The sequence below is a fragment of the Rhipicephalus microplus genome, chromosome X (assembly GCF_043290135.1).
Source record: "Rhipicephalus microplus isolate Deutch F79 chromosome X, USDA_Rmic, whole genome shotgun sequence".
Lineage (NCBI taxonomy): Eukaryota > Metazoa > Arthropoda > Arachnida > Ixodida > Ixodidae > Rhipicephalus > Rhipicephalus microplus.
Window position 1 is genome coordinate 176,619,729 of NC_134710.1, and position 27,670 is coordinate 176,647,398.

Genomic DNA, 27,670 nt, shown 5'->3' on the forward strand with positions numbered 1-27,670 from the left:
GCCTCTGATGAGTCATACAGTGTCGTATCACATGAGGTTTTTCCACCCAGAACAAGGACTAACTGACGTCATAAAACCATATCGGTCATCTTTAACTTAGTGAAGCTATTATGGTCACTCCCCTCTCTACACCACAGCTCAATCGTAATGCGCAGCCAGCCAGCCGCGCGCGATTACTGCTGGCCCTGGTCCCATAACGCTGTGGCGCGAAACGCCCTTCTGGCGCTGCACGAGCCTGGACACCGTAAACGGTGAAAATAGTGCTGACGTTTCCGGTAAACACCCCGACGCGCTTTGCGCACAAGGGCGAGTATGTGTGTGCAGTTGAAAATAAGCAGCGGTTTCTCATTACCGAAGAAGTAATAATAATATCGTGACTGGATATTCGATTGAGTAACACAGGCGAGACCCGAGATAAAAACCCTCCTACAGAGATCAGCCTGTTGTGCACAATCTGGAACCCAATCGTATGATGCCAACACGCCTAATTTTCGAGGCTAGACAATATTATCGTTTATTTGGCACGTAACTCTCTCTAACTTCTCAAAATCTAGTTTTTAATGAAGCGGCGAACGCGGTAAAAATAGAAGAGATGTCTACGAACAGTTCTTGCCCACTCATGCGATAAAAGCTCAAGAAAAAACAACAACAAAACATTGTATTTCAATCTGTCACTTAACTTTGCTCTGTTTCCTTTACAAGTTCAAATTGTTATCTCTGCCTTGTAAGCATACAGACAGTGGGGGCGCAGAAAAAGCTGTCAGAGACAGCTTGGTGAAGCCACGACACCCTTTTCATCATCAGCAGCTTACAGCAAGGTTCATTAAACAGCAGTATTAACATAGTGTTACAAACAATAATCAACAAATACTAGAGGTCATTGTAAATTACAACGCAAATAATATTCTCATTAAATACACACAGAGATGATTAAAAAGAATAAAAAAGCAAAACAAAATTAAGAGAGAATATACATGTTAGAATACATAGCACGCGAAGCACTTTTTGACTAACTGAAGAGATCCAAACCACTTTGTAGACATGAATTTAGAAGAGAAGGGAAAGTAAATTGCAGGCGGTGTCGACCCGGGTTCATTCTGCGTGTCGGAACTTCACTAAATACCATCGACATCACTTCACTAATTTACTTCACAAAATACCAACGAGTGCGTACGGTATAAATCTGTAGGTATTGCAATCATTTTTAATAAATGTTCACGTCAAATTACCTGAAGCAAGGGGACCTCGCTACCCGTATGCTCTGTATACTTACAGAATAAAGTTCATTGCTCTTTCGGTTCTCACATCAGGTGCCAAAATGAACTTCTTAGATAAAAGGCGGCCGCAAAAGGCATATTTTTTTTCTAAACACTTTCACAGAATGCCTAATTAAAATATTATCTCTCGCTATCTCTCGTTTACGGCGTATATAGCACGTCAGTTACGTGAGCTTTTATGTATAGCACGTCAGTTACATTGCTTTAGCCCCAATTGCATCCGACTGCTTGTGGTCCTCGTAGACGTTCTCAGTATTGACCGAAATGTGTTTAGCGCAACTTTGTAGTAGTACTACTCCCTTATTGGTTACAAGGTAAACTCGAAAAGATACTCTTGAAGAAAAACATTTGACCAGGGGCGCGCGCGATGAATTATTTATGGGTCCTTTGTTACCTCAGAACAATGAGCGGCGCCGTTCATTAAACTTGCCTTTCCGCGAAATACTTACGAACAGAGGAGCCCTCGAGCTGGTCTCACCGATGCGATGAGCAAAACAAAGCTTTGCGCAATATTCACTCCTCACTCTCGTTCGAAGAGAACGCCAAACAGCAACGTCGCTTTTCTTTGCGCTTGTTTTGCCATTTCTCACCCTGGAAAGCTAACTATATTGGCCGACAACCTTTGAGACGCAGTGACAGACGACGCTGCCACGATGAGCACCAATCAGCGCGAACAAAAACAGCTGCCTTATGTAATGAAAAAAGAAGACTAAAGGAGTAGCTGCAGCGACGGTGGTTTCGAAATCTGAGCGAGACGCGTTGTGCCATTGTCCTATCCTTCTGAGCACTTGTGTCGATAAGTTTTCGTGCGAGACAGCAAGAAATAGAGCTGTACATGGAGTAACAAAATGAGGAACGAAAAGATATGGCAATCACAACAGGTCTTACGGCATCGTTTTTTTATCATGTTGTGTCACAGAGATAGATGGGGAAAGCATCGAACAAAAAACAAGCTTGATGACGTTACCGGCGCAGACGTACCTGCTAACTATAAAGATGGTATTGTTCAGAACTAGCTGCGATGTCATTGCGTCCCACGTCGGAGATACAGCAGCGCAGAATGCTACTTCCACTGCTTTCTCCTTTTGCCTCGCCTTGTTACCTTCGCATTTGCAAAGAATCCAGCAGAGCTGCTTATCATGCAAACAAATCTGAAGGTCTTATGCACCACGTATCGAAGAAACGTATTGCTAACGGTCCTCGCACGACCTCGAGTGCGACCGCATTCCGCTGTAGTGAGGTCTAGACTGATGTCTTGCTATTAACGAACGTGTGACGGGTTACTATAACGCTGCTCATAAAGTTTTGATCGCAGAGAAAATAGCTTTGTTACCTGTCCGCACGTTCTCTCGTTGGTTACGAGTGAGACAAGAGTGACTACAATTTGCGTTATGTTACACTCAAGAGGCAAGGCACGAAATGGGTACACACGCCGCATGAATCACCAGCCAACTTGCATGGTAGCGCTTACGTGACCGCAAATACCAAAGCGTTTCCCTAAGCCATAGGCTTATAAGCGTTATAAATTCACAAGCGCCATAACTGCGGCTGAATGTACGTCATGCAGTCAAGTGAAACTAGATCCTTGAATCGCAGTATCCAAAAGGATGCGCTGAAGTCAACTAAAAGAACGCAGTTGCCTATATATAGCCACTTTCTCTTTTCTGAAAACCACCGGAAGATCTGACGTTTCACTACCTCTCAAGGAAACCGGCTGCTTCAACGTAATAAACGCGATACAAACGACCTACCCTCGTCTGCTGAACTTCCGATAACCATGTGGTTCAGTTGGTCGCGTCACAAAGAATGCACCACCCTGTCGCAAACCTGGACGGGAAGCTAAGCAGAGATACGAAACCAAAAGGAAAAGCAATAAAGAAAAGTGGTTCGGGCACACCTGCACAAACGAATGACCGTTCCAAGGCAAAACAAAAAGAAACAAACAAACAAACAAAGATAGATATGCGTTTCCCCTCCCGTGCAGAGTGCTCGATATTGCCGACCTTGTTTGGCAAGGTTTGGCGGAACCAGTTCATGAGCTGCCGGTCGAATTAACAGAGTTGCCAACAGACCACATTCTAGGATAAAATGTTTTCGCTTTTGTCAGCCGATACAATGCGTGGAGAAATTAAAGGACTGCATTGAAATAAATAAGCAAAATGGCTGAAAAGGCGCATACACTTGGACGTAGTGTCAGGAGCACCTGGACAATAAACAAGCGCTCTGAAGGCCTTGGAGACTTGTACTTATATGAATAGAATAAAATAACCTCTTGGTATACTGTTCAAAATGAATATGTAGTTTTTTGTGTGTTTCTGCAAGTACAAAAAATTTCAAGTCTTATTTAGCATAGCTCCTTTCACGAGAAACATACTTCCGGAATATATAATCAGAGGGTGAACAGGCAAGGACAGCAGATAATTATATATCACTGTTTACCGATCTAAAAATAAATACTGAATGGGAGGGAACGCTATTTTCCAACTACATGTGAAAATGAGGATGGTAGACTGATTCTATATCAAAAACTTTTCTCATTGAATATTGGTCCATCGCATGCATTACACTAATCTACTGGTGTGCCCGTTTCTTCAAATCAATGTAGTTTCTATCAGTTTTCTCACAGTGCTGGACATGGTGTAGCGATGATTGACTGTGCAGGCGCAAAAAAAAAAAAAAAAAATGCGATAACGAAAGACCTTCTCCTTTGCAGAAGAAGGTCTTTCATTATTCTGGCAGCTCACTGTATACGCTTTCTTCATTTATATCGTTGCCATGAGCGATGACTTCCCTCCTTCTTTCATTTACGCTGCCTCATACGCCGGCACCCGCCAGTATGGGTGCCAGTGTGTCAGAGCTAATATAAGAGTTGCTTGACCCTGTCGCATTTTCTTCGATATACTACAGCATATCATACTAATGAAGCAAAATGATCCGTTTCTCTGTTTAGCTCACTTTTAATCAAATAGCTCCTTCTTTGCATTTTCGCACACAAAAAAAACAAACAAAAACGTAACTTCTTTGTAGTGAAGACAACATAACTACAGCCGCAAACATGTCTAATGTAGTGTTTGCTTTTGAGATGTTTGCGCAAATCTGTGATGCCAGTACTGAGCAGTGAAATCTTCTGTTTTTTTCCATATATTTATTTACTTATATGATTTGCACACGCGGATACACAGGGACACAAAGGAAAGAGGGAGAGAGCAAGCTGGCAACTGCCACCTGGAGGGGCACAGTGCCTGTTCCCTATTTCTGTTGCTATGAAGTCATTCTGGCTGGAGATGGCTCGCTTCTGGGACATTTATCCGAATGAAACTTTGCTACAAATTGTTTCGGCATCATTTGATTCCACTGGTGCGAATGTGATAGCATGCGCGTTGCGAAAGCCCCAAAAGTAAACGCCACTGGCTCATCGAACTCTATGTATACCAATGCAAAGGCAGTCTCGCGACGCTCGTGCATATGTATTCGGTCTATTTCACCTAGAGATTGTGTTGACGGGTCAGTAAGTAACCATCCTAACCCATAACTCCTGTTCTCTCGCAGTGATCGATGCCTCGGGCAAGTATCCAACCGGCCTCTTCCAGGGATCGCTGTCCGATCTGGGCGCGTATGACCAGTGCATCGAGACGGTAATTCATGACGAATACGGTGGAGAGAAGGTGCGCGCCCAGTACTGCAGCGTATACATTAAACTAGGAAAGGACACGTCCTTCCTGGATCACTTGGACGATGCCCTACGCCTCTCGCACAGGAGGGTACGTGCCTTGCTTCTAGCGCATGTCCCGGTGCCGGATGTTTTCTTTTTTAATTAGATGTGGTGAAGACTTGAACAGCTGCTTTCTTGTGCACCATATAGCCCCGTCTTTGTTGACTTCTTAGTTATGACGAAAGTGTGATAAAAGGAAGGTTGTCTGCACTATTATGCGAGAGAGACGAAGTATCAGGCAGGTCGTTGACGCTATTCACGTATACCGAGTACGTCTCGCAAACAGTGGCAAACATAGTGTCGACACGAGTCACATAAGTGGTGTAGTTCATTGGAGGTAATTCAGGGGGAAAAAGAAAGAGCTTGTTAAGTTGAGTGGGCCACTTCACATACAACGGCTTCAGAACACAAAGAAAGTGCACCAGTCATGTGCTTTACCGAAAGATGGAGAACGGAGGTTGTAGGCAGATAATTGCGTGGTAATTAGATAATTGCTAAGCAATGCACGTAAAAAACAATGACATTTGCAAAAAAAAAAGCGAATGCGTTGTGTCGTTACTTAATTTTTTCCACTGCTTTCCCATGTAATGACGAAAGCACTTTGATTGCAATTCCACAATGGCACAGTGTTCAAGCGATTTGATTTCAGTTACATTTACTGGTTGATTTCTCTTCCACTTTACGTTGAAATTGGGGACAGGATGATGATAAGGCTGCGTCCGTACGCTAAAAAAGAACATAAACATATCACAGGCAAAGATAGTACGTTCCCTTGTCTTTTCGCAAAAAACTTTTCATGCAGAAAAAAAAACAGCAGATTATTAGGATGGTTTATAATGCACTCTTCTAAAATACTACGCGGTGGATCACACAAAAAAGCACGTCGTCCGCTGTTCCTCATGCAATTTAAGAAAGCCGATTCTGACGCGCTAGGATGTTGTGCGGAGCACGAGACCCGATTCGCAGAACACACAGAACAGTCAGCCTGGCTTGGAAAGGAACGCTGGCCTCTTCCTATTCCGGCACGAACGGGCTGTTCCTTAGGTCACATCATCCCCGTGGCGAAAAAGTGATGACACAGCGCAATGCTCACTTATAGATGTCATGAGACCCCGCGAATGGGAAAAGCAGCTTTGCTATTTAAGCAAATATAGTGCACGTCTATGTAGCTAGAAGAGCGCATACGGCATCGCGGTGGGGGCTGCTATATGTTTTCAAATAGTGAAGGCGCTTTGACTAAAACAACAACAACAACAACAACAACAACAACAACAACAACAACAACAACAACAACAACAACAACAACAACAACAACAACAAAGCAGTGTTAGCGTCGTATTTGCCCCACGATACTCGACGAAACAACAAAACATAAGGGATGAGACCTAGTGACTACACAGATAATTATACTTGTGTCGAAAAAGATGTTCGCTTACTTGAAACACGGTATTGGCATGATGGTCCGCACAACCGCTTAACAGGAATAAATGGCTATACTAATAAAAGGTATCGTCCTGTAACTGAAATACGGAAACAAGTGGCTGCTTTATGGGGAGCAATAAGAATGGAAGGCTTCCTTGATGTTATGTTTGGAGTGTCTAGAAGTAAATTCGACGGTTGATCGTCCAGGATCTTCCCGGCAGGCTTTGTTGCGGAGGGCCGTATACACGGTGTTAGAATTAACATCGTGGCTGCATCGTAAAGAGTGTTTTTTTTCATCAGGGCATAAAAGCTCCAGCTTTTATTGAAACACATGCGTCAGGAACAGGTGTCGAACCTCTGACCTTCTGGTCAACAGAAAAACGCCATCTCTTATGCTACCGCAGAGCAAAAGCCTTCGCAAAAGCGATAAGAAATTCAGCGTAATTTTGATTTCTTAAATGTCTGGGTACCATATATTTATACGCAAGGCATACGTTGCCATGTTAGCTGTCGAAGCACGTAGTTCCATTGTTTCACGCGATGTTGTGAATTTGTTTCCTGGCTGTGGCGAGAATGTGCCAAAATGTTGGCATACTTCCATTTACTTGCATCAAGCTGTATACACTCGCAATACTCTAGAACATTCGCAGAATGTAAATACGCTTGCATAGTAGCACATACATATACGCACGTCAGAGGAGCTGGATTGGTCGTCATGAAACTCAGTGTACCTACTAAGACATATTTCGTAGCCCATGTGCTGTTCTGGGGTGCGAGTTCATGAAATACGGAATGCCCCACGTAGAAAAAGCAGGCCGATACGCTGTGTGGGCTTTAGACGACACCCCCTAAAATATAAGCAGAGCGGGAAGGGGTGGTAGCTTTTAAACTCACACACACCTTGCCGAAATCTGTAAAATCTCCTTGCCGAAATCTGTAAAATGTCTCTACCTGAAGACGAACACACACTGAACGACTGTTTCCCACTCTCTTATAATGTACCGTATTCCCTGTAGTAGTTTCAGCGCATTCGCTAAAACTAGTTGCAGCCATTCTCTCGCTACCACATATTGCAGGCTTTTATTCAACCGATTAGCCATTTGAAGCCAAGAATGCGTGCTCTCACGCACGGCATTGATATGGAGGCATAGAGCTTATCAGGGATGTAGCTTTTCTTTTTTTTTTTTGGCAAAGGGAGAAGGAGCTTGGTCGTAACGCTGTCCTGGATTCCATCTTTTCGCTCTAAAGATGGCATTTGTCTTTACTTTCAAAGTATATTTTGAACACATCATTCTGAATTCATGTGTCACAATTTACACATTCTAACAATATGCATATTACTAAACTTCAAGTGCCTTCATTCAAGACCTGCAGTATGTTTCTATCCAAGGAAGGGTTTTCTCCGTCACTAACGCATCTAAAACTTAGCATTAACTTTAAGAATAAAAAGAAAAAAAAATCACATTCTTGTGGGAGTGTAAATGGTCTGTTAATGCAGTTTTCTCAAATAGCAGTACCACTGCGGTTTCAGAGTGTTCATCTATAAGTAATACTTTGATGCCATAGTCGTAACATTTCTATTCAGCCTCGAGTGCCAAAGAAGGTTTGGCTGAACTTGTGCTCTGGTACACATGCATGCAATGTAAGAAGGACGCGAGATGACGGATTGTATTAATTTAACAGGAATAACAGTTCAACTTTGAACATTGTGATACTGCTTGCACAGGCTCTACTTGCGAGCAGTTTACAGGGTCAGATTTAATCAGCTTGTCGTGACACTCGCTACAAAGCAGTCCACGTGCGCCACCGATTCCATGACTGTGAGCCCAGTCGTGACAAAACAGCACAGAGCTTCCATCCACGTTAAAAGCGTTCATCACCTTCTCCCTACGTACTTTATCTGAGCTCAAATGAAAATACATTACTGTCCTTCCTACCGCATACACTTCAAAAGCTGCGCGGCGTTCCGCGCTATTTACCACCTCCCCCCCCCCCTTTTTTTTTCTTCTATTTATCCCGCTCTCGTTTTTTGGAAACAAACTGTCTGTAGCGGGCCGCAACCAACCGACCTCCGTGGCTGACGCGGACGAGTTCCTCTGCTCGGCTGAGGACACCGGTATCGGTTTGTAACCTTGGCACCATATCAAAAAGAAAAGAAGAGAAGAAAAAAAAAGGGGGACACCACTTGAAGTAACGGAGAGAAATGTCCCGTAAAATGTAGATTCGACTAGCGTGTTACCCTGGATGAGCCAGGCGACACGTGGCGGCGGCGTTTCTCGGTAGTCGTGCGCTTATTCAGAGCTGTGTTCCAGAATTTCCAATGAAGCCAGAAACGAACGCTCCGAGTGTAAACGCGCTTCTTGTGCCGCGTTTGTTCACGGGCACATCGCGCCGATACGGAGGCGGACTATACGATCGATTCCTTGACGCCTTTTCGACGAGACCTTGCGCCGCCGGATGATGTAAATAGGCGGGTCTCTAATAGTTGTAGCAACATCCGGAGTGATTTTCCAAAGTGCGTGCAACCACCAGACAAACAAGTGCGTAATGTTCTTACGTTGCTGCAACTTTACAGCACCGCGCATGCGATTTGTACAAAATGCAAGTGGCGCAGAAACCTGGTCGTTGATTTTTTTCATGTTCATTGCGGGCTAGTGTGTTGTTTACTGACATTCTTCTATATACTTCAAGATAATACAAGTGTAGAATGCTTCAAGCAATGTTGACAGCGAAGGTACACCAGCTTAACCTATTCTATATCAGGCGCCGCACTCAATCAGGCCTATCTAATCCGATTAAAGGACGCCATGGGATCCTTTATGGTCAAAGCTAAAACTGCGACGGTGACGAGGGCCGAAAGTATATAGCTGTTGGGATGAAGATATGCGTATATTTGGGGAGATATATTAATTTCTCATCATATAATTGATTGCTGTCTTACACGCGTCTGGCGTAAAAAAAAAAAACGTTGTAACGGCACGTATTCTGGGAATTATGAAGACGCCTTTTCAAAAGAGTTTACAGAAGAAAAAGTGATCATTATGCAGACTACCTCGACTGTTAACTAAAGCAAGGCAGACGCTCAGGCAACGATGAAGGTTGAAACACATAAGTGCCCTTGTGTACCTGGCCTGAGAAACACACTGCGCTCAACAACTTTTCATTTGTTCAAACGTGAATAAACGAACTCGCAGATCGTACATTTGTCAGCCTTTCTTTCATTACTTTTTTTTACATGAAACACATACGAAAGAAAAGCGATAGCTTATCCCACAATTTGTTTCTGTCGCTCTCTTTTTATTCCAGACACCAACGTTTTCCAGGTACCAGAACGAGGATATTGTACATGGCGTGAAAATCGGGCTCTGTATTGTCCACGAATGCAAGCCAAAGGACATCGAGGCCATTGCGGGTGTCTGTAAGCAGCTTTTTGTTGCGCTACAGCAGTATTGTGATGTCAGTTTTACGTCATGCTTGAGGAGTATGGTGAGACCTTTCGATACCTCTCGATGAAATCTCAATCCATGCTGCCTTCGTAACTATACGAGTCAAACACTGCAGTTCGAATGGTGCGGTATTTATTACGTAGCTGGCAATACTGGCTTTTCACATGCCGTAGACTTCGTCCTGAATGAGGGCCACATTGATGCCAACTATAGTTGGACAAAGATTGCTTCACTTTATAGTGTGAAATTGGTATTTTCCAGTGATCACCGGAGATACCAAGGTCACGGTGACGGACTGTGTCACGAACGAACCAACCGAAATCGACACCACGCAAGCGGCTATCATGTAAGTCTGGCCAGGTCTCACAAGGATTAACGCCAACACGTGCGGACTTTCCGGTACGACTTGGAAAAACACAGAACTCTTTTTACAAGTGTTCCATCGAGGGGGTCGTGTGAACTAGCCACGGGTAACGAGCAAGGAAGTTCAAGTTAGGTGTTCATTGTAACGTAGAAAAATCACTCACGAAACCGGTTGCTCATTGCATCACAAAAATGAGGAAATTCGAACCTTCGCGATGCATCCTCGCACGCCCCTCCCTGTTCTTTTTTTCTTGTCTCTAATGGTGGCAAAAGAGCACAATGCAAGTGTCTACCTATTCTCTTCGTGTACAGGGCCCATATTCAGAACACTGTCTTACGCTAAAAATTTTTGCAAGGTCACATTTCAGCAAATCCCAATTGGCGCATATCCTTCACGAAGCCGGCTGACCAATGGGCAAACGCACTTATGAAATTGCAGTTTTGTAAATTTGATCCCAGCTATTTATCTGCAATGCACTCTCTCCAGCATAAGTGCACGGGAACTTCTACCATCCTATATATATGGGGATCTTTGCTTTCTCGTCACATAGTTCGAAAGGCTAACAGTGTTAGAAATTCTTCGAAGGGTTTCGCCAATTCCTGTCAAATTTGTTTACCCAAGCAACCCATGGTAATCTGTACTTTCCACTGTTGCAGTTTTTTTTTTTTTGCGTTACAATGCCTGCAGTAAAACGCAGGTTGACGCACACATAGAGAATCGTCTATATCTGTGTCCGCACACTAACCGCACTACAAATGAGGATTTGCCTTTAACATATATTTAAGTATTGTCGTAAGCTGCCTAGTTGAGGGGCATTATTTATACCTAAAGACGATGACCCGAAAACATTCATTTCATGAATTAACACCTGGCACACTCCAATGTACCTCATTCCCGCTACCCCACAATGGAAAAGAAGGCCGCGAACATTCCCGGTGAAAATGCTTGGGGAGACTTCACATGCGGGATAGAGGTAACAAAGCTGTGGTGTCAGGCGAATAGCCTGCCAGGCGTTTCAGGTAAAAAAAAAAGCGTTCGGCCACACCTACCTATATTTCATCGAAATTCAGTCTTTATGTTTCCACTACACTGCCGCGCGACATTGAAAAAGTGTCACACAAAAACAAAAGGAAAAATAGCCCACCAGTAATCATACACCTCAGGCAACCCTAGCTATATATAGTACATAAGCCCGTGAAAGACACACCCAGGCGTAAACCGGGAAGGCCTATAGTGGACAACAACATGCGCCGGACGTTTTGACGGTGTCATTCTTGGGCTTTCTGATCGGGCTACCTGCTGTCCGAGTGGCAGATACTTTGACGTAACACGACGTTGTTGTTGATTTTTGAGCAGCGTGCCCTTGACCGGCTGACACGATACGCACGCCTTTCATACGCGCTGGCGCTTCGTGCGGGCACTTTTTTGCCTGGTACGTGCTCTCCGCCGCTTGTCTGTCGTTTGTCCTTTACGGGTACTAGCCGGTTGGGCAAGGTGGGATGACATACTTCAAATAGAAAAGGCGGAGGCGTGGCTTCGACAGGCAATGCTCATTCCGGGGTAAAGATCACCAATTCTCACCTTGACTCGTGAATGAGCACGTGGTTGGACTCCAGTGACGCCCTTCGCCGATGCCAAAAGGTCGCCGTTACTGTCATACGCCTAGCAGAATAAACAAGAACCTGTTCAGAGCTGTTCGCGTCGTTTCACAAGTCTGTATTCACATGCATAAGATTAAGCTCGAGAAAAAAAAAAAAAAACAGGATACTGTAGGCTAAAGCTGTGGGCGGAAACTCCCTATACCTCCCGTGTATTCCTTCTCGGCCGCGAGAGCACCACTTTTACCACTGATGGTTGCCGGGCCTCATAATAACAATACATCACAAACATAAAGTTTCTTTCATGAGGTCACTGGCGAGGTCCCTAAATAGAAGGAAAGGACAAAAAATTGAGAGGAGGAGTGTTGCCACGGAAGCCCTCCTTTCCTACTTCCAGTGCAAGCGGAATGCGCTCGTGCCTTCTTTCAGGTCCGCTAGCCGCTTGGGCAGTGTGGTCATAAAATTTTGTTCAGTTTTTTTTAAATTTTGTTCGTATTTTCTGAAGAGGTGAAAGTTATGCTTACTGATTTCTCAGTGAGATGAACGTCGATCGACACAAATAAAATGCACTTTTTATTGCATGTTTTCAATAAAAAAGAGATACACACACGTAGTGTGAAAGTGTCAATCTATAAACGCATGCAGCTTTAATTTACAACTGATATATGTACATAATGAGCAAACGTTGAACCCAGAATATTTGAACTAATGTGAAAATTATCAGCAATCGCGAGTAGGACACGTCGTATTTGACTCAATCACGTTTGTTATGACTGCGCGCATAGTGTTCTACAGAACTTCAGTACCAAACGAGACTGAAGTTCAGAGGTACGAAGAGGCTTGAAGCGATCAAAAGGTTTTCGAGGAAGAAAGTGGCGAGAAACAGTGTTTCGGCGAGTTGACTTGTCTTCGCCAGGCGAACAGCGTTGCAAAGAAAAGTTCACTGGTAAAAACTTTGGCTCCATCAACATTCTCTGTAATAATTTTTAGAAGCATTTAGTCCACCAAGTGTATTTGAGTGACACTATTAGAAGTAAAGGCTCACAAATTTTGAAACCGTGGCCACAGAAATTTTATGAGCAGGAAGTAGCCTATGATTACTTGAGATAATTTGAACTACACGCCAAAAGTAAAAGAAACTAAAACTATGTAGCCGAGCCAACTCAATTTCAAGTTTTTCAATAAACGCATTTACCCGACAGGTGCTTGGCTGCCGTTTTCACGAAATAATCGAGCGACATGGCACTTCTGTCAGTCCAGTCAGGTTGGCCGAGAACTGGGTTTGCTCATATGTACTCATGCAAAACCGATTCCTGCTCAAATAATGGGTCCAAAATCTTGTGCTCACCCATTGCCTTTAGAAAACGCTGAAAACCTTCGCAGAACTAGGAATGCTCAGGTTAACACGCCGCAGGGACGGGGAAATTATGTGTTGCTCAATTAAGCCATCTTTGACGAATGCATGGTTGACTTGTCCGGCGTAACTCACTGCGTCTTCCTTTCTCGGACCACCACAACTTGCTGTCTTTATCTCCACCGTATACCTGGCATGCCAACCGAGCAAGATAACTGAGCGTGATCCAACTTATAACATTGCTGAGCGAGGGGCGAGAAGAAGCGAAAGCAAGTGCTACGAACACAAGCCAATCACATCCCGCACTTCGCCTGATTTAAAATTTGCGAAATAAGCAATAAGAGAATAAATATAAACAAAAAAGAAGTTCTTTACAGAAGTATCTCTTTTATATTTGTAAAAACTCGTGAAAGCTAATAAATGCGAACATTTACATGAACCTCCCTCCATTTAACCGGATCCTAGGATGCCCAGCAACCGCTACAAGCGTGCATGTTCTTTGAAACCCAAACTTGCGCTGAGTTTCCGGGGCCTGGCTAAAGCACAGCGCAGCAGTTTTAGCAAACTGCCCCTAGCTATGTCTTTTTATTATAGATGCGAAGGAGCTTTTTGACTAGCCTGCGTAACGCTGCCCCTCCGTCCGCACCGTGCTTTCCTGGCCACAGGTGTTGGGGCGTGCCAAGTAGGCCACGCCTTTTCTAGCAGTGCGCGTACGTTGACGTCACTCTCTCCATAACCTGTCGGCGCTCACCACGTGTCATCTCGCTCGCTTCACCCTCTCCACCACTGGCAACGTTCGAGCGCACATCGAGTGAATAGTTTTTCTCCGAAAAAACTTCTAGGAAACCCAACTCGCCTCCCGTGTCTTTGCAACATCGAGTTTTGCTGCAAACCATTCTTCCAGCACCCGCGTCGACGCCTGTTTCAACCGGGTCAACGCCCTGCGCACCGCTGCTGCTTCGCATTCCATAAGGGTTACCTTCGGGCTGATGGCCCATAATTTCTACCCTAAGTGATTACAGTGCATTTTACTGCATGACTGTCACCGTCCATGCTCACTAGGTAATTGATTGTGCCCTGAGCGAATAGATAAAAATAGCAACGTGGCATGCGAAGAACTGTTTAGGAGCCATGATGCCATTTCGAGCTGTTTTCAGATATGTTGTTATTTTCGAGCTGTATACCTGACCGCACATGGCGAAAGCTGGGCGCATGTAATTTGTTCCCAGAACTGGCCCGCCGGGTGCGGCAGTGATAATATCTCAAGAACTTAATTCGGGTAGTGATGACGTCAGCTGCTTTCGATCTGGGCGTCCAGCCAGAGTGTGACGTCAGCGTGCGCGAGTGGTAACAATGGTGGCGGCCGCATCGTGCTGCCGCGGGCGGAGTCTCGTTACGTGAGAAAAAGGAGGGAAGCCCGCTTCCGACAACAGGCACCGCTGGGAATGGCCCCGGGCTCCCTATTCAGATTGCGCGGTCGAGTGTTGCCACCGCCACTGCCCCGTCACAGTCGGCGCTTGCATTGAGAATTTGGCAACGGGACCGATTCTCACGCCAGGTGTAATTCATGCGAACATAAAGGCGCTGAAGGAATAAAGAAGAACGTCATAGAGAAGCGCTTTTGTGAGAAAGATCAATGCCGTACAGACACGAGAAAACGCACAATGAGTCGTGCGTGTGTGTTTTTGGCAAGGCGATTTCTGTCTTCCTTTTTTCGCACTGTGTGTTACCTCTGATTATGCGGTCGCTCTTCGGCAAGGGCACGAGCACGCATGTTTGCCGTCAGTTTACCACCGAGAGGGAACGTTCTCTCGCATCCGGGTAGGCGGATCGCGTTTTAAGTTTTCGCGTTTGCGTTCATGCAGACGCTACGCTAGCTGCTCACCCGAGGATTAAAAAATAAAAAGCCATGACTGCTATTTATACGTATGAGGGCACACTTACCGTGAATTATCACGTATATGGGATCCTTTGCGTACTATGTTTTTATCATGTAAACAGATAATGCTTCTGTTTTGTGTTCTTCAAAGCTATGTTTCCTATTGAACTAAAAGTGCATAATGCGTATAATGTTTTATCATGTGAACAGATAATGCTTCTGTTTTGTGTTCTTCAAAGCTATGTTTCCTATTGAACTAAAAGTGCATAAAACAAAATGTTCAGTGTTATAGAAATACTTTTTGATTATGAAACATGACTGGAAGTCCTCGCCATTCACGACTCTTTCACCAGCGTCTTCTTAACGAGCTCTTGTCTCGCTTTATAATATATATGCCAATTGTAGGAATAACTCGTCACTGTATTCGGCTCATTGTCCTTCGATGCTTATGAGGATAAGGCTACGTACATACGCCGTTTGCCATTTGTCTAATTATTTGCTTGGGCGAGTCTGCGATCAAAGGGCACCTATGGTTTAAGTCTATGTTTTGTGTACTGCGTGACTTGATATATATCTGAACATGAGCGAACAATATATCACTACACCAAGAAGAATTGTGTTGTTCGCACGTTTCTTTACTTGTTTTCTGCAATTACGTAAGCTCCAGCTTTTACATATATTTTTCTAAAAACCTTCAATACTTTTATCAGTTATCGATCAAAAATTCCGCGCAAGCAGTCAGTCACTGCGGCATACACGGTGCCGTATTGGGTTAATCAGATAGATCAGACTGATTAGAAAGGCGCCATAACGTTAGCGTGTTAAACAAACCGCCATGGCATTTCGAGATGAGAGTCAAGATAAGCGTCTAAAGAGGGATCAGATTAAGAGCTACGAAAGATTGAAGGCCACGTGATTTCCGTTAATCAGCCTTTTCTCGCGAATATAGAAATAGAAACCCAGCTCGTTGCAGTATACAGCATGTGGTTGTCGCTTTTCGATTTCTGCACGTGCCAGGGTCGAGAAATAGCCATGACCAGGACATGCGTAAACAAGTTGTGCGATAGGTATAGGTTGAAAGCGAAAGTGATGCTGCATATAAGATAGTTTGGCTACACTATATTATCACATCACCGTCTTTCAGCATTTATAATGGATATATTGCATAAGTGCAAATGGTCGAGCTCACAACACTACGGATGACAGAAAGGTTGCCTTGAACGGTTTGGCACTAGAATATCAATACATCCTTGCGCATTTAAAAATGACTGTGACGACAGCAGGACATTGAAGTAAATTGAGAGGAGAAAGAATGTAATCATATTAAGTTCAGTGGCAGGGTGGGCCGCTCTATGAATATGTATTTTTAATCAAGATCGTATTTTTTTGTTCCTCTCTAGAAACAAAAGAAATGTAAAAGTGAAACACTAAAGTATAAGGAACAATTACTGCACTGACAAATGAATATATCTTGCTTTGACGAACTCAGAGAATCGCAGCAAGCATGCACATTCACACGACCAAGGTGGTTTATGCCCCGTGTTAGAAACTTTGTGTCAAACACACAGCAGCTATTGTCCATGGCAGTAGATATTTAGGCTTGCTGCCCTTATTTTATGACTGGACAACGTTTTGGTTGCAGATATAACCATCTTGATTATATTTAGTTTGGATGTTTGCTGCAGGGTGGTTGAAATTTACAACCTCATTTTGATGTATGTTTTACTCAAGCAATGAACAATGAATGAAGGTTACCATTAGTAAATCAGTGACATACCTCCCCAGTTACCTGAATTGGTGAAGCCTGTGTATGCTATATATCTTTTAGCGTGTCTGAGCTAACTTGGATCGAGCTAACTAAAAAAACAACTGCCAGCAGATACGAGATACGCAGCCGTCTCTCTCACTATAGCTTCACATCTTCCTCAGTCATTGCACGACAAAACTGACATATGAGCAGCTAACTAAAATTTATGTTGCGGGCCAAAAATGTTTTAGCATAACGTTTTTGAATGCGAATCAGAAGGTGCTGTCTAAAATTTTCCATTTGTGCAAGTAATTGATCAGTATATTGGGGCTTTTACTGGAGAAAAATGTATTATTGACTATTGTTTGCATTTTCTTTCTCTTCATTCGGGTCTCCACAGTGGCGTGCTGGGAGTGATTTTATTTTTCATGGCAGTAAGCACAGCCATCGACATGTACCTGAACAACACACGGGGAGATGAACCACGAGGTAAGGGCCGAAGCTGCGAAAAATTTTTGTTTCGCCACTGCTTGCAGTGGAAACTTGGATAATTGCCTCCCATCTGCAATTACTTGAAAGCGACGTGTTTCAAATAAACGAACATATCAGTCACACATTTCGGAAAATATAGATAGTCTTGACAATAACCTACACTGTGACTTGTAATTCTTGATGGCTTTATAACCACAAAAGGGGCTGAAATAGCGAGGAAACAATATCGACCGTTAAAAATTTTAACCACCACGAAATGGAGCACTGTAAGTTGCACCAAGACGATGAATGCCAATAGATTGAGAAACTTTACATCTTAATTCTTATATTATCTTAAAACGTCCCGGTGGCCTGCCTCACTCGAGCACATCGTTCCAGAAATGCGGTGACATGCTGGTACGGAGGTAATTAATGTCAGTACAGATGACGTAGATTCGCAATATTAGACCTATATTCGGAAAAAGTTTCAGCCTATCCTGATGCTGATTACTGAAGCGTGCTATCCAAGGGCAATGATCATTTATGAACTGAAAGTTTTATGAATTTCGCTTATTTTGCTTAGTATACGCAGGCTCGTGACATAGTCCTCGCTGTCTGTTTGTTTCAGGAACAGCGCTCACTGCACTTACCAGTTTCTCCGTGGTGGCCAACTCGAAGATGCTGGTGAAGGTGACCGAAGACAAGCAGTCGGACGCGTACAAGCTGCGGTTCCTGCACGGAATGCGCTTTTTCAGCATAGGCTGGGTAGTACTCGGCCACTCGTACAGCACATTCAACTTCACCAACATGGGTGAGCACCACCTTCCTCTGGCTATAGTGGATGAACATACCGCTGTGTACAGAACTCCAAAGAAATGAAAAAAAAAACAACAACAAATAACTAAGGTATTTTACAGTTGTTTTGACTTAGATGAGACCGAGTGAGAAAACGAAGCAAGAAGGCCGTGATAATAAGGAGAAAAGCGTCATAGCTAGGTACCCTTATGCCGGAGGAAGAGACTATAGAAGAGAGAGAGAGCAAATATGCGCGTACTGCAACACGCAGTCAAAGACACTCGCACAATACAGCTGTTTTGGAAGAGCGCCGAAGCGATTTCCAAAGATGAAGATTTGTGCTTGATGTAGCTGTTTCTATAAGGTCGAGGTTAAGGTAGCTTAACCTGCGAAGTCTGAAGTCGTTCAGAATGAGTGGCCCCTTCATTGAACAGTACTGAGAATTTCCAGTTACGTGTGATTTCAGCATATCGCATAAAGTATCGCATAAAAGTACTCAGCAGCGTAGCCCTTATTGGCAAAACGTCATTGTACACGTACTATTTGCAACTATGCCATTATAGATAATCTTTGCGCGTTGACGCGTACAGCGTCCTATAGAGCTCCTTGGATCAGCCTCGATTATTTATGTTTAGTGGAAACAATATGTTACCAATAGACAAAAGAAAACTGTTGCCTATTGAGCACTTAATTTCTATGTAGGTTAATTTTGAGGCGAGAAATTTGTTTTCATTAGAAAATACCTCTCTTGCGGCATATTTAAGCATGTTAATTACAAGCCGCCTAAAGTACTAATAATGCCCCAATAACGCCTTCTTTAACGCAGCGCGCCTTGTGAACGCTCTTCATTATGGAGATAACATCATGTTCTGTTTCATCATGGCCGGCTACCTCAGCGTGGACACCTTCTTGTTCTTGGCGTGAGTATATGACCCCACTTGACATAAAAATTAAACAGGTGTCCGTACTCTTAACATTTCTTGCTATGATGCCACCAACTTTCGACAGTTTCTTTCTAACTAAGTTATCGGAAACATTCCCCTAGTTTTCCTCGTAGTTTCATCACACCGCATTGTAAGATGTCACTCACACTGAGGCGTGTTTACAGTAGGTATCTGAAAAAAAAAATTAAGATATGAGGACAATAGAAACGGAGGCATTGCAGTCGTCAGTAACAGGACATCGTAGAAATTAAGGTGATAATGTAGAGCGAAACGACAAACTGATTGATAAAAGTTTCTGGACTGCTGTGCATGTGAACAACACTCGATTAGTTCAATAATCGCAGAGCTCTATCGTTTTAAATAGGATGCCAATATTAACCTCACATTAGCCACGCAAAGAGAGGCCATAAAAAGTTAATATTATTCTCGCGTGTGCATGTCGAAAATTTATGTGAAGTAATAGCGAAGCGACTTGCTTTTCTGTCGGCACTTTGTCGCACGTCTTCTGTTTCCCGTTTTATACTTCTCCGAGCCTTCTTCAGGACCCTCAAGCGTCTTGGTATACTGACATGCAAAGTAAAAAAGCTACTCAAGTTGCTATTCTCAAGCCCACGAAGAACAGGGGAGCTTCCTTACCGTATTCTCTACCTTGTTGGGTTGCCAGTAAAAACCTGAACGTCAGAAACGAAAGTCACAAGAGTGTGCTATACGTATATGCCACTAGAGTTTCTACCGGTTATCTTTTGTGTTTATTATAAAGTGATTAAGATAAAACGAGAAAACTTACTTAAGTGTTTTACATTCCGTTGTCTGATTTTTTTTGTTTTATTTCCATGCTACACAGTGGTTACCTGCTGACATATAACTTGCTGAGGGAACGTTCCCACGCCCTGTTCGGTTCCATCATTGCGATTATTCGAAGATACATCAGGTATGTGTATCGCATCTTTCACCTGGTTACAAATGCACGCCCCAAAATTAAGTTACTAGCTCGATGTGTCTGCATTTACCTTCAAGAACTAGTTGTCACGTTGAAGATCAGATTATTCACGTTGCAATCTTTCTGATAACCCCCTCATGTTTGTCATTGAGTAAGACATCCTGGCCTAACCATCGGCGAGTTGTTCCATTGGGGGAGGGATAGTTTGCAGTGGCAATCTAGCATCTATAAACCAATATTGCTTATAGCGCCAACGCGACTGTCTGCTGCGTTTAAGTGCACAAAAACATATTCCATGTGCTTCGCTTTAAAAAGAACTTGGTACAAAATTTTTCATACGGGTCCATTATGAAACAATGTGAAAGTTCTACAAGGCATGCAGACACGCAAGAGTGGCGTTTTATAATTTGGTGTTACAAAATATTCTTTTTTTCTTACATTGTTCGTATTTTTTCATTTATTTCAGGGGAACCATACCTATTGCCTTTTGTATTATGTGCACGTTCCTTGCACCACTCGTTTTCAAAGGTCCCACCACACCGACATTGTATGAGTATTTCTATAACGAAATTCGCACTCAATATTGGGCACTGCTACTTCAGATTAGAAACTTCACCGGAAATCTCCACATCGTAAGTTTCTTCTTCCTGTGTGTGTGTGTGTCAGTTTGCTTCTTTAAAAGGTTGTCTTCTTCGTATGACTGCAAGAATACGGGTGGCGCATCCCCTTATTTCATCATTCGCCGTCACTCTCTCTTTCTCACACACACACACGCATATATATATATATATATATATATATATATATATATATATATATATATATATATATATATATATATATATATATATATATATATATATATATATATATATATATATATATATATATATATATATATATATATATATATATATATATATATATATATATATATATATAGCAGCCGTGGCAGCGCTGATAGTTGGTTGTATATATATATATATATATATATATATATATATATATATATATATATATATATATATATAGCAGCCGTGGCAGCGCTGATTGTGTTGCTCATCATTTTCACTTTCACCTGCGCATACAAAGCACCGTGATCATCATCATCGTAGCGGCTCGCTGCTTGTTCGGTTGCTGACTCGCGCGTCTGGGTTGACAATAAAACGGTCGCTCCTTCGTACCTGACGTCGTCTCACAAGTGGTGGAGCGTGCTGTGATTCCCAAGTCCTCGTGCACTACCGGTCACCCCTGGAGCTCCGATCAGGTCGACGGCTGTGCTTGCCAACAGTGATGGCGCAAAACGACCCACCCCCTACCGCCTTCTTCGCACCACCCGCTCAGCCTGCTGGGCCTCACCACACCGTGAGTACCTCGCAACGAGACCCTCCAGTGTTTTCTGGCCTTCGCGGTGAGGACGTAGAAGAATGGCTGGACAGTTACGACCGTACCAGTGCTTGCAATTACTGGGATGAGGCACATAAGCTGCGCTATGTACCCTTTTATCTGAAGGAGGTTGCTAAGACGTGGTATCATAACCACGAACGCGACTTTCCTGATTGGTCAGCATTCACGGTGCAGCTGCGTCAAATATTCGGCACTTCTACAGGACGCTCTGAGGTAGCTAAACAGAAGCTCGCTACCCGCATCCAGGGGCCTGACGAATCGTACACATCGTACATCGAAGACGTTCTGGCCCTCTGCCGCCGCGCCCAAAAGGACATGCCGGAGGCCGATCGTATTCGGCAAGTAATGAAAGGCATCAACTCCGTCGCCTTTAATGCTCTTGTCATGCAGAGCCCGACAACAGTTCAGGACATTATTACCACCTGCCAGCGCCTGGACGCACTTTACTCAATGCGCCTTCCACACGCCTCCTATGACACTCGTCTTACTGGCGAGCATGAGCTGCGAGCTCTAATTCGCACCATAGTGAGAGAGGAACTTCACAGCCTTGTTCCTGCCAGCGCACCGACTTCACCTGCCCGCTCACCCCCTCCTAACCTGCGGGAAATTATAAAGGACGAATTGGCGTCGATGACGAGCGTCGCACGTGCCCCGCCTCCTGTGCCCTTACATGTGCCTACGTATGCCGAAGTCGTGTCACGGCCTCCTCCACCTACTCCACCTGTAACTACGGACGTCGTATACGACCATTTGGCCGCGATGGCAGCCAAGGCACCACCACAACCACACTTCCCTGCCTGGCGCCCTACGCGCCCCGTCTGTTACTACTGTGGCATAAGAGGACATATCTCCCGCTTTTGCCGTCGGCGCCAGCAAGATGAACGACGAGGTTATTCTTCGTACGAGAGTGACCGGGCTGCGAGGTCTGACCCCTACGTTCCAGGAACCTACATTCCCTCGTCACGACGTTCGCCTTCGCCTCCTTTGTCCCACGGTGAACCTCGTTCTTCCCGCTCACCCCGCCGTCGTTCACCATCGCCCTTCCGCCGTACTACTTCGCCTTTACGTTCTGCCCTGATGCCCCTCGACAGCCACTCGGAAAACTAGCAGCTGCAGTTTTTGGAGGAGAAACTGCCTGTCGTCGAAGTGTCCCAATTCCTCCTGCGCGCCCTGCAAATTTACTAACTGTTTGTGTAGAAGGCATTTCGGTTGACGCACTCGTGGACACTGGAGCAGCCATTTCGGTCATTGATCGCGAACTATGTCATCGTCTACGAAAAGTGCAAACTCCATATGTTGGTCCGGTGTTATGTGGTGCTAATGAAAATAGAATTTACCCTATTGGACAATGCACTGTTCGTGTTCTGATCGACGGAATTCGTCACCATATACAATTGGCTGTGCTTTCTTCATGTGCTCATCCGATTATATTGGGCTGGGACTTCCTGTCAGCCGCTTCCGCTGTCATTTCGTGTGGTCCGCCCGTTATTCGCATTACGGACACTGAAAATTCTAGTGCTTACGATTTTTCGTCGCCTCACCTTGTTGCAGCTGCAGACTTTGTACTGCCCCCGGCCCAAGAACGTATCCTCACCATTAGATCCAGCGATACCATTGACGGTGACGCAGTGGTTGTCCCCGATCAGCGCTGCATTTTCCGAGGAATCGCCATCGCATGTTGTCTAGTGCGGTTTTCGCGTGGTCATGCCAGTCTCACCGCCTACAACACGACAACAGAGCCACAACTACTGCCAGAGGGGTCCACTGTTGCCAGCCTTATCGACATAGCACCGGTATGTGTCGTCACTGTATCGTCTCCGCCGTCAGTCGCTAAGTGTACGCCACCAGGAGGCTCATCTAATGCGCTTAAAGCCACTTTGAGTCCATATCTCACTCCAACGCAAACTAATGACTTAATGGCCCTTTTAACAAAACACAAGACTTGTTTTGACGTTTGTTCGGATGGCTTAGGTCAAACTACGGTGACCTCTCATCACATCGCCACAGACGGTTCTCGTATTATCCGCCGTCGCCCTTACCGCGTGTCGTCTTCAGAACGCAAGGTCATCGAGGAACAAGTCAATGACATGCTCGCACGTAACGTTATCAGACCTTCCACAAGCCCTTGGTCTTCTCCTGTTGTCCTAGTTAAGAAAAGGGACGGATCAGTGCGATTTTGCGTTGATTACAGGGCACTAAACAAAATTACGCGCAAGGATGTATATCCTATGCCTCGAATTGACGATGCACTTGACACCTTACAGGGTGCAGAATATTTCTCAAGTCTCGACCTACGATCTGGGTATTGGCAGATCCCGATGCATGAGTCTGATAAAGAGAAGACAGCGTTTGCTACTCCTGATGGTCTCTTCGAATTCAATGTGATGCCTTTTGGGCTCTGCAATGCCCCAGCCACATTTGAGCGGATGATCGATACGGTGCTGCGTGGCCTAAAATGGAAGACCTGTCTTTGTTACCTGGATGACATCGTCATCTTTTCATCCAGCTTCTCGCAACACCTAGAACGTCTAGACGAGGTGCTCACATGTCTAGCCAAAGCCGGTCTCCAGCTAAATACCAAGAAGTGTCGGTTTGCGAGCCGCAGCATCAAAGTGTTAGGCCACGTTGTCAGCAAGCTTGGCATCGAACCTGATCCCGACAAAGTGGCCGCTGTGCTGCACTTTCCTAAGCCCACCACGCTCAAAGACCTTCGCAGCTTCCTCGGCTTAGCCTCTTACTTCCGCCGTTTTGTCCGTGATTTTGCCACTATCGCGGCTCCTCTTCACAAACTCCTGACCACAAGTGCATCATTTCTTTGGACAGATGACTGTGAAGCTGCTTTCCAGACCCTGAAGCGATGCCTCACGTCAGGGCCAGTTCTTCGCCATTTTGATCCCACAGCCCCTACTATATTACACACTGACGCAAGTGGGCACGGAATCGGCGCTGTTCTGCTGCAGCGTGACCAGGCTTCACAAGAGCAAGTCGTGGCTTACGCGAGCCGTACTCTCTCCCCAGCGGAACGCAATTACAGCATCACTGAACAGGAATGTCTCGCTATCGTATGGTCCGTGCAAAAATTTCGCCCCTATTTGTATGGCCGCCGCTTCACGATCGTCACGGATCATCATGCGCTCTGTTGGTTGTCATCATTAAAAAACTTGTCAGGACGCCTCGGTCGTTGGGTGCTCCGACTGCAGGAGTATGACTACAGTGTCACATACCGGTCGGGCCGCAAACACCAAGATGCCGACGCTTTGTCACGCTGTCCGCTGTTGCAAAATCATGACGCATCTACCTGCTGCGCAGCACCTCCCAGCCAAGAGACCACGCAGATGACCAGTCTTAGTCCCATCGAGCCCACTGCACCGGATGACTTCCTTCAATCCGCAGACCTCACCTCGCTCCAACGTGCAGACACATACTGCCGTACAATCATCGATCGGCTCACCGGCTCATCTCGTGCTCCCAACAGCCGCTTGCGACGACAACTCACGCGTTTCAAACTTCATGACGGAACGCTACTTCGACAAACTTACCATCCTCTCGGTAGCCGATGGGTCCCGGTCATACCTCGCTCACTTCGACTCCAAGTCTTAGAAGCCTTTCATGACGACCCGACGGCTGGCCACTTGGGTTTTCATAAAACCTACGATCGCATTAAGACTCGCTGCTTCTGGCCTGGCCTCTCCACTAGTGTTTCCAGGTACGTCACTTCCTGTTCATCATGTCAACACCGAAAACGTTCGACATCTCTTCCCGCCGGCCCTCTACAGCCTCTCCCGTGCCCATCCGCTCCCTTCGAGTTCGTCGGCATAGACTTATACGGACCCCTTCCGCTTACCGCCGCCGGTCACCGCTGGATTGTTACTGCCGTAGACCATCTTACTCGCTACGCTGAGACGGCAGCTCTTCCTACTGGAGCTGCCAGCGAAGTAGCCGACTTTGTTCTGCGTGCCATTATCCTGCGCCACGGCGCCCCTCGTGTTCTCCTGAGTGACCGTGGCAAGACATTTCTTTCTCGTGTGCTCGCTGAAGTTTTACAGGCCTCTGACACAATCCATAAGACCACCTCGGCATATCATCCGCAAACCAATGGTCTTACTGAGCGTTTTCATAGAACTTTGTCAGACATGATCTCTATGTATGTCCAACCCGATCACAAGAACTGGGACACAATACTACCTTTCGTCACGTTTGCCTATAACACTGCCATACAACGCACTGCAAGTTACAGCCCGTTTTTTCTTGTGTATGGCCGTGCACCATCTTTTGTTCTAGACACCAGCTTTTTGTCCACGCCTTCTGTCCCATCTGCGTCCCTTCCGGAAGAATTCGCTGCCCGTGTCAACCACTGCCGCACAATCGCCCGCGCCAACACCTCTACCATTCAGGCCCAGCGAAAAGTTCGTTGTGATGCGACACGTCGAGTTGTGTCATTCTACCCAGGCGACGAAGTGCTCCTCTGGACACCTGTTCGCACACCCGGCCTCTGTGAAAAATTCATTCACAGATACCTGGGTCCTTACACCGTGCTTGAACGAACATCGGCCGTAAATTATCGCGTCGCGCCGGTTACTTCGGCTTCTGATCGCCGTCGTCGCGGGACCGAGATCGTCCATGTGTCTCGCCTGAAACCTTATATCCAGCGCTCATACACTTACTAAATGAACGTCTTGCAGACCGCTTTCGTGTAGGGGGGAAATAGTGTGAGCGCTGATTGTGTTGCTCATCATTTTCACTTTCACCTGCGCATACAAAGCACCGTGATCATCATCATCGTAGCGGCTCGCTGCTTGTTCGGTTGCTGACTCGCGCGTCTGGGTTGACAATAAAACGGTCGCTCCTTCGTACCTGACGTCGTCTCACAATATATATATATATATAGCAGCCGTGGCAGCGCTGATAGTTGGGTGCACGAAGATGCAGACACGCATGGAATCACGAAAAACGAAATCAGGGACAGGCATGCTAATGCAATGCCTCAATGCTTTTATACCTGATGTGAGAAATTCGAAAGATCAGAAGCTATCAGTAAACTTATTCACCGGGCGTAGTGTTTCTATGCTAGAATAAACGTATGTCGAGATGAACGTAGGTGAGAGACCATCAGATATAAGGTATTCTTTTGCACTATGAAACACTGTATGCAAATAATTGCATTATTTTAATTTGCAAAGAATGTTGCCGTACACGTTTATATTTTGTCTAGATGAGACGAACGGCTGAATTTGGTCTTGCTGAAAGGCCACTGCAACGTGAAAAAAGTTCAAGAATACCTTAGTCGACTTACGGCACGACGACTGTTTTTTACACCTGCCTTTGTTTTCGATTTTCTATTCATCTAGTGCAATACAGAAAACCCGAAGTTTCTTTCTTAGTGATTACATATTCCTTACCCCTCTCATTGCCTCTTGAGTGTTTGGCAGATGGAACGAAAACTCTTCTACTTACACTCTCGAATTAGCTGTTATTTAAACGTTAGTTTTTAAAGGAAAAAAATCTCATATAACAGGTTTAAGGGGTTGCACCACCACTCTGAAACATTCTCAAAGTCTATCATGGAAACCACGCTGTCCGTGTGTAGATGAAAGTAACTTTGATTTATATTCTCTCAACAGGGGATGTATGGTCACCTCTGGTACATGTCGACGGACTTCCAGCTGTTCGTGATATCGGTTATAGTCATCCAATTCTTCAAGAAGTGAGTGTTTCAGCGAGGCTGTACTTTTGAAATTGAGGAACGTCCGTTTGACTGATTTTATGAAATAGAAACAACGTCCGCAAGAAAGGCAGGAATATTGAAAAAAAAAATAAATAGAAGAAAACGACGTAAGATAAGCTACGAAGCTGCTGTTTTTTTTAGAGTAGGTTTGGGGAAGGATAAATGATTGATTGATATGTGGGGTTTAACATCACAAAACCACCATATGATTATGAGAGACGCCGTAGTGGAGGGCTCCGGAAATTTTGACTACGTGGGGTTTCTTTAACATGCACCCAAATCCGAGCACACGGGCCTACAACATTTCTGCCTCCATTGGAAATGCAGCCGCCGCAGCCGGGATTTGAACGCGCGACCTGCGGGTCAGCAGTCGAGTACCTTAGCCATTGGACCACCGCCATTTTTAAGTTTTGGAGAGCAGTACATGTTGAGTATGTGTAATTGTGCGTCTTGTTTCTTAAACGGAAGGAGGTAGACCATGGCATACAAATATTCAGTCTTAGGTTCCAAATCTAAGAGCACCACAGGCACTTGACCACTGTACCTAAAAGAGTAAAGAGCGCTTGAGCCTGGATTATGACGCATTGTT

At 44.9% G+C, this 27,670-nt stretch overlaps 1 protein-coding gene across 1 annotated transcript in view; it reads left to right on the forward strand.

Annotated features, from left to right (window-relative positions):
* The window catches only part of LOC119177215 (nose resistant to fluoxetine protein 6), a 45,511-nt gene that overhangs the window by 7,398 nt on the left and 10,443 nt on the right, over positions 1 to 27,670 (forward strand). Inside the window, exons 2-10 of the mRNA XM_037428633.2 lie at positions 4,827 to 5,038; positions 9,718 to 9,829; positions 10,119 to 10,203; positions 17,200 to 17,288; positions 17,899 to 18,081; positions 18,892 to 18,985; positions 19,854 to 19,940; positions 20,416 to 20,581; positions 26,978 to 27,060. Of these exons, the coding sequence (XP_037284530.2) occupies positions 4,827 to 5,038; positions 9,718 to 9,829; positions 10,119 to 10,203; positions 17,200 to 17,288; positions 17,899 to 18,081; positions 18,892 to 18,985; positions 19,854 to 19,940; positions 20,416 to 20,581; positions 26,978 to 27,060 (1,111 nt within the window). The remainder of the gene's footprint in view (positions 1 to 4,826; positions 5,039 to 9,717; positions 9,830 to 10,118; positions 10,204 to 17,199; positions 17,289 to 17,898; positions 18,082 to 18,891; positions 18,986 to 19,853; positions 19,941 to 20,415; positions 20,582 to 26,977; positions 27,061 to 27,670) is intronic.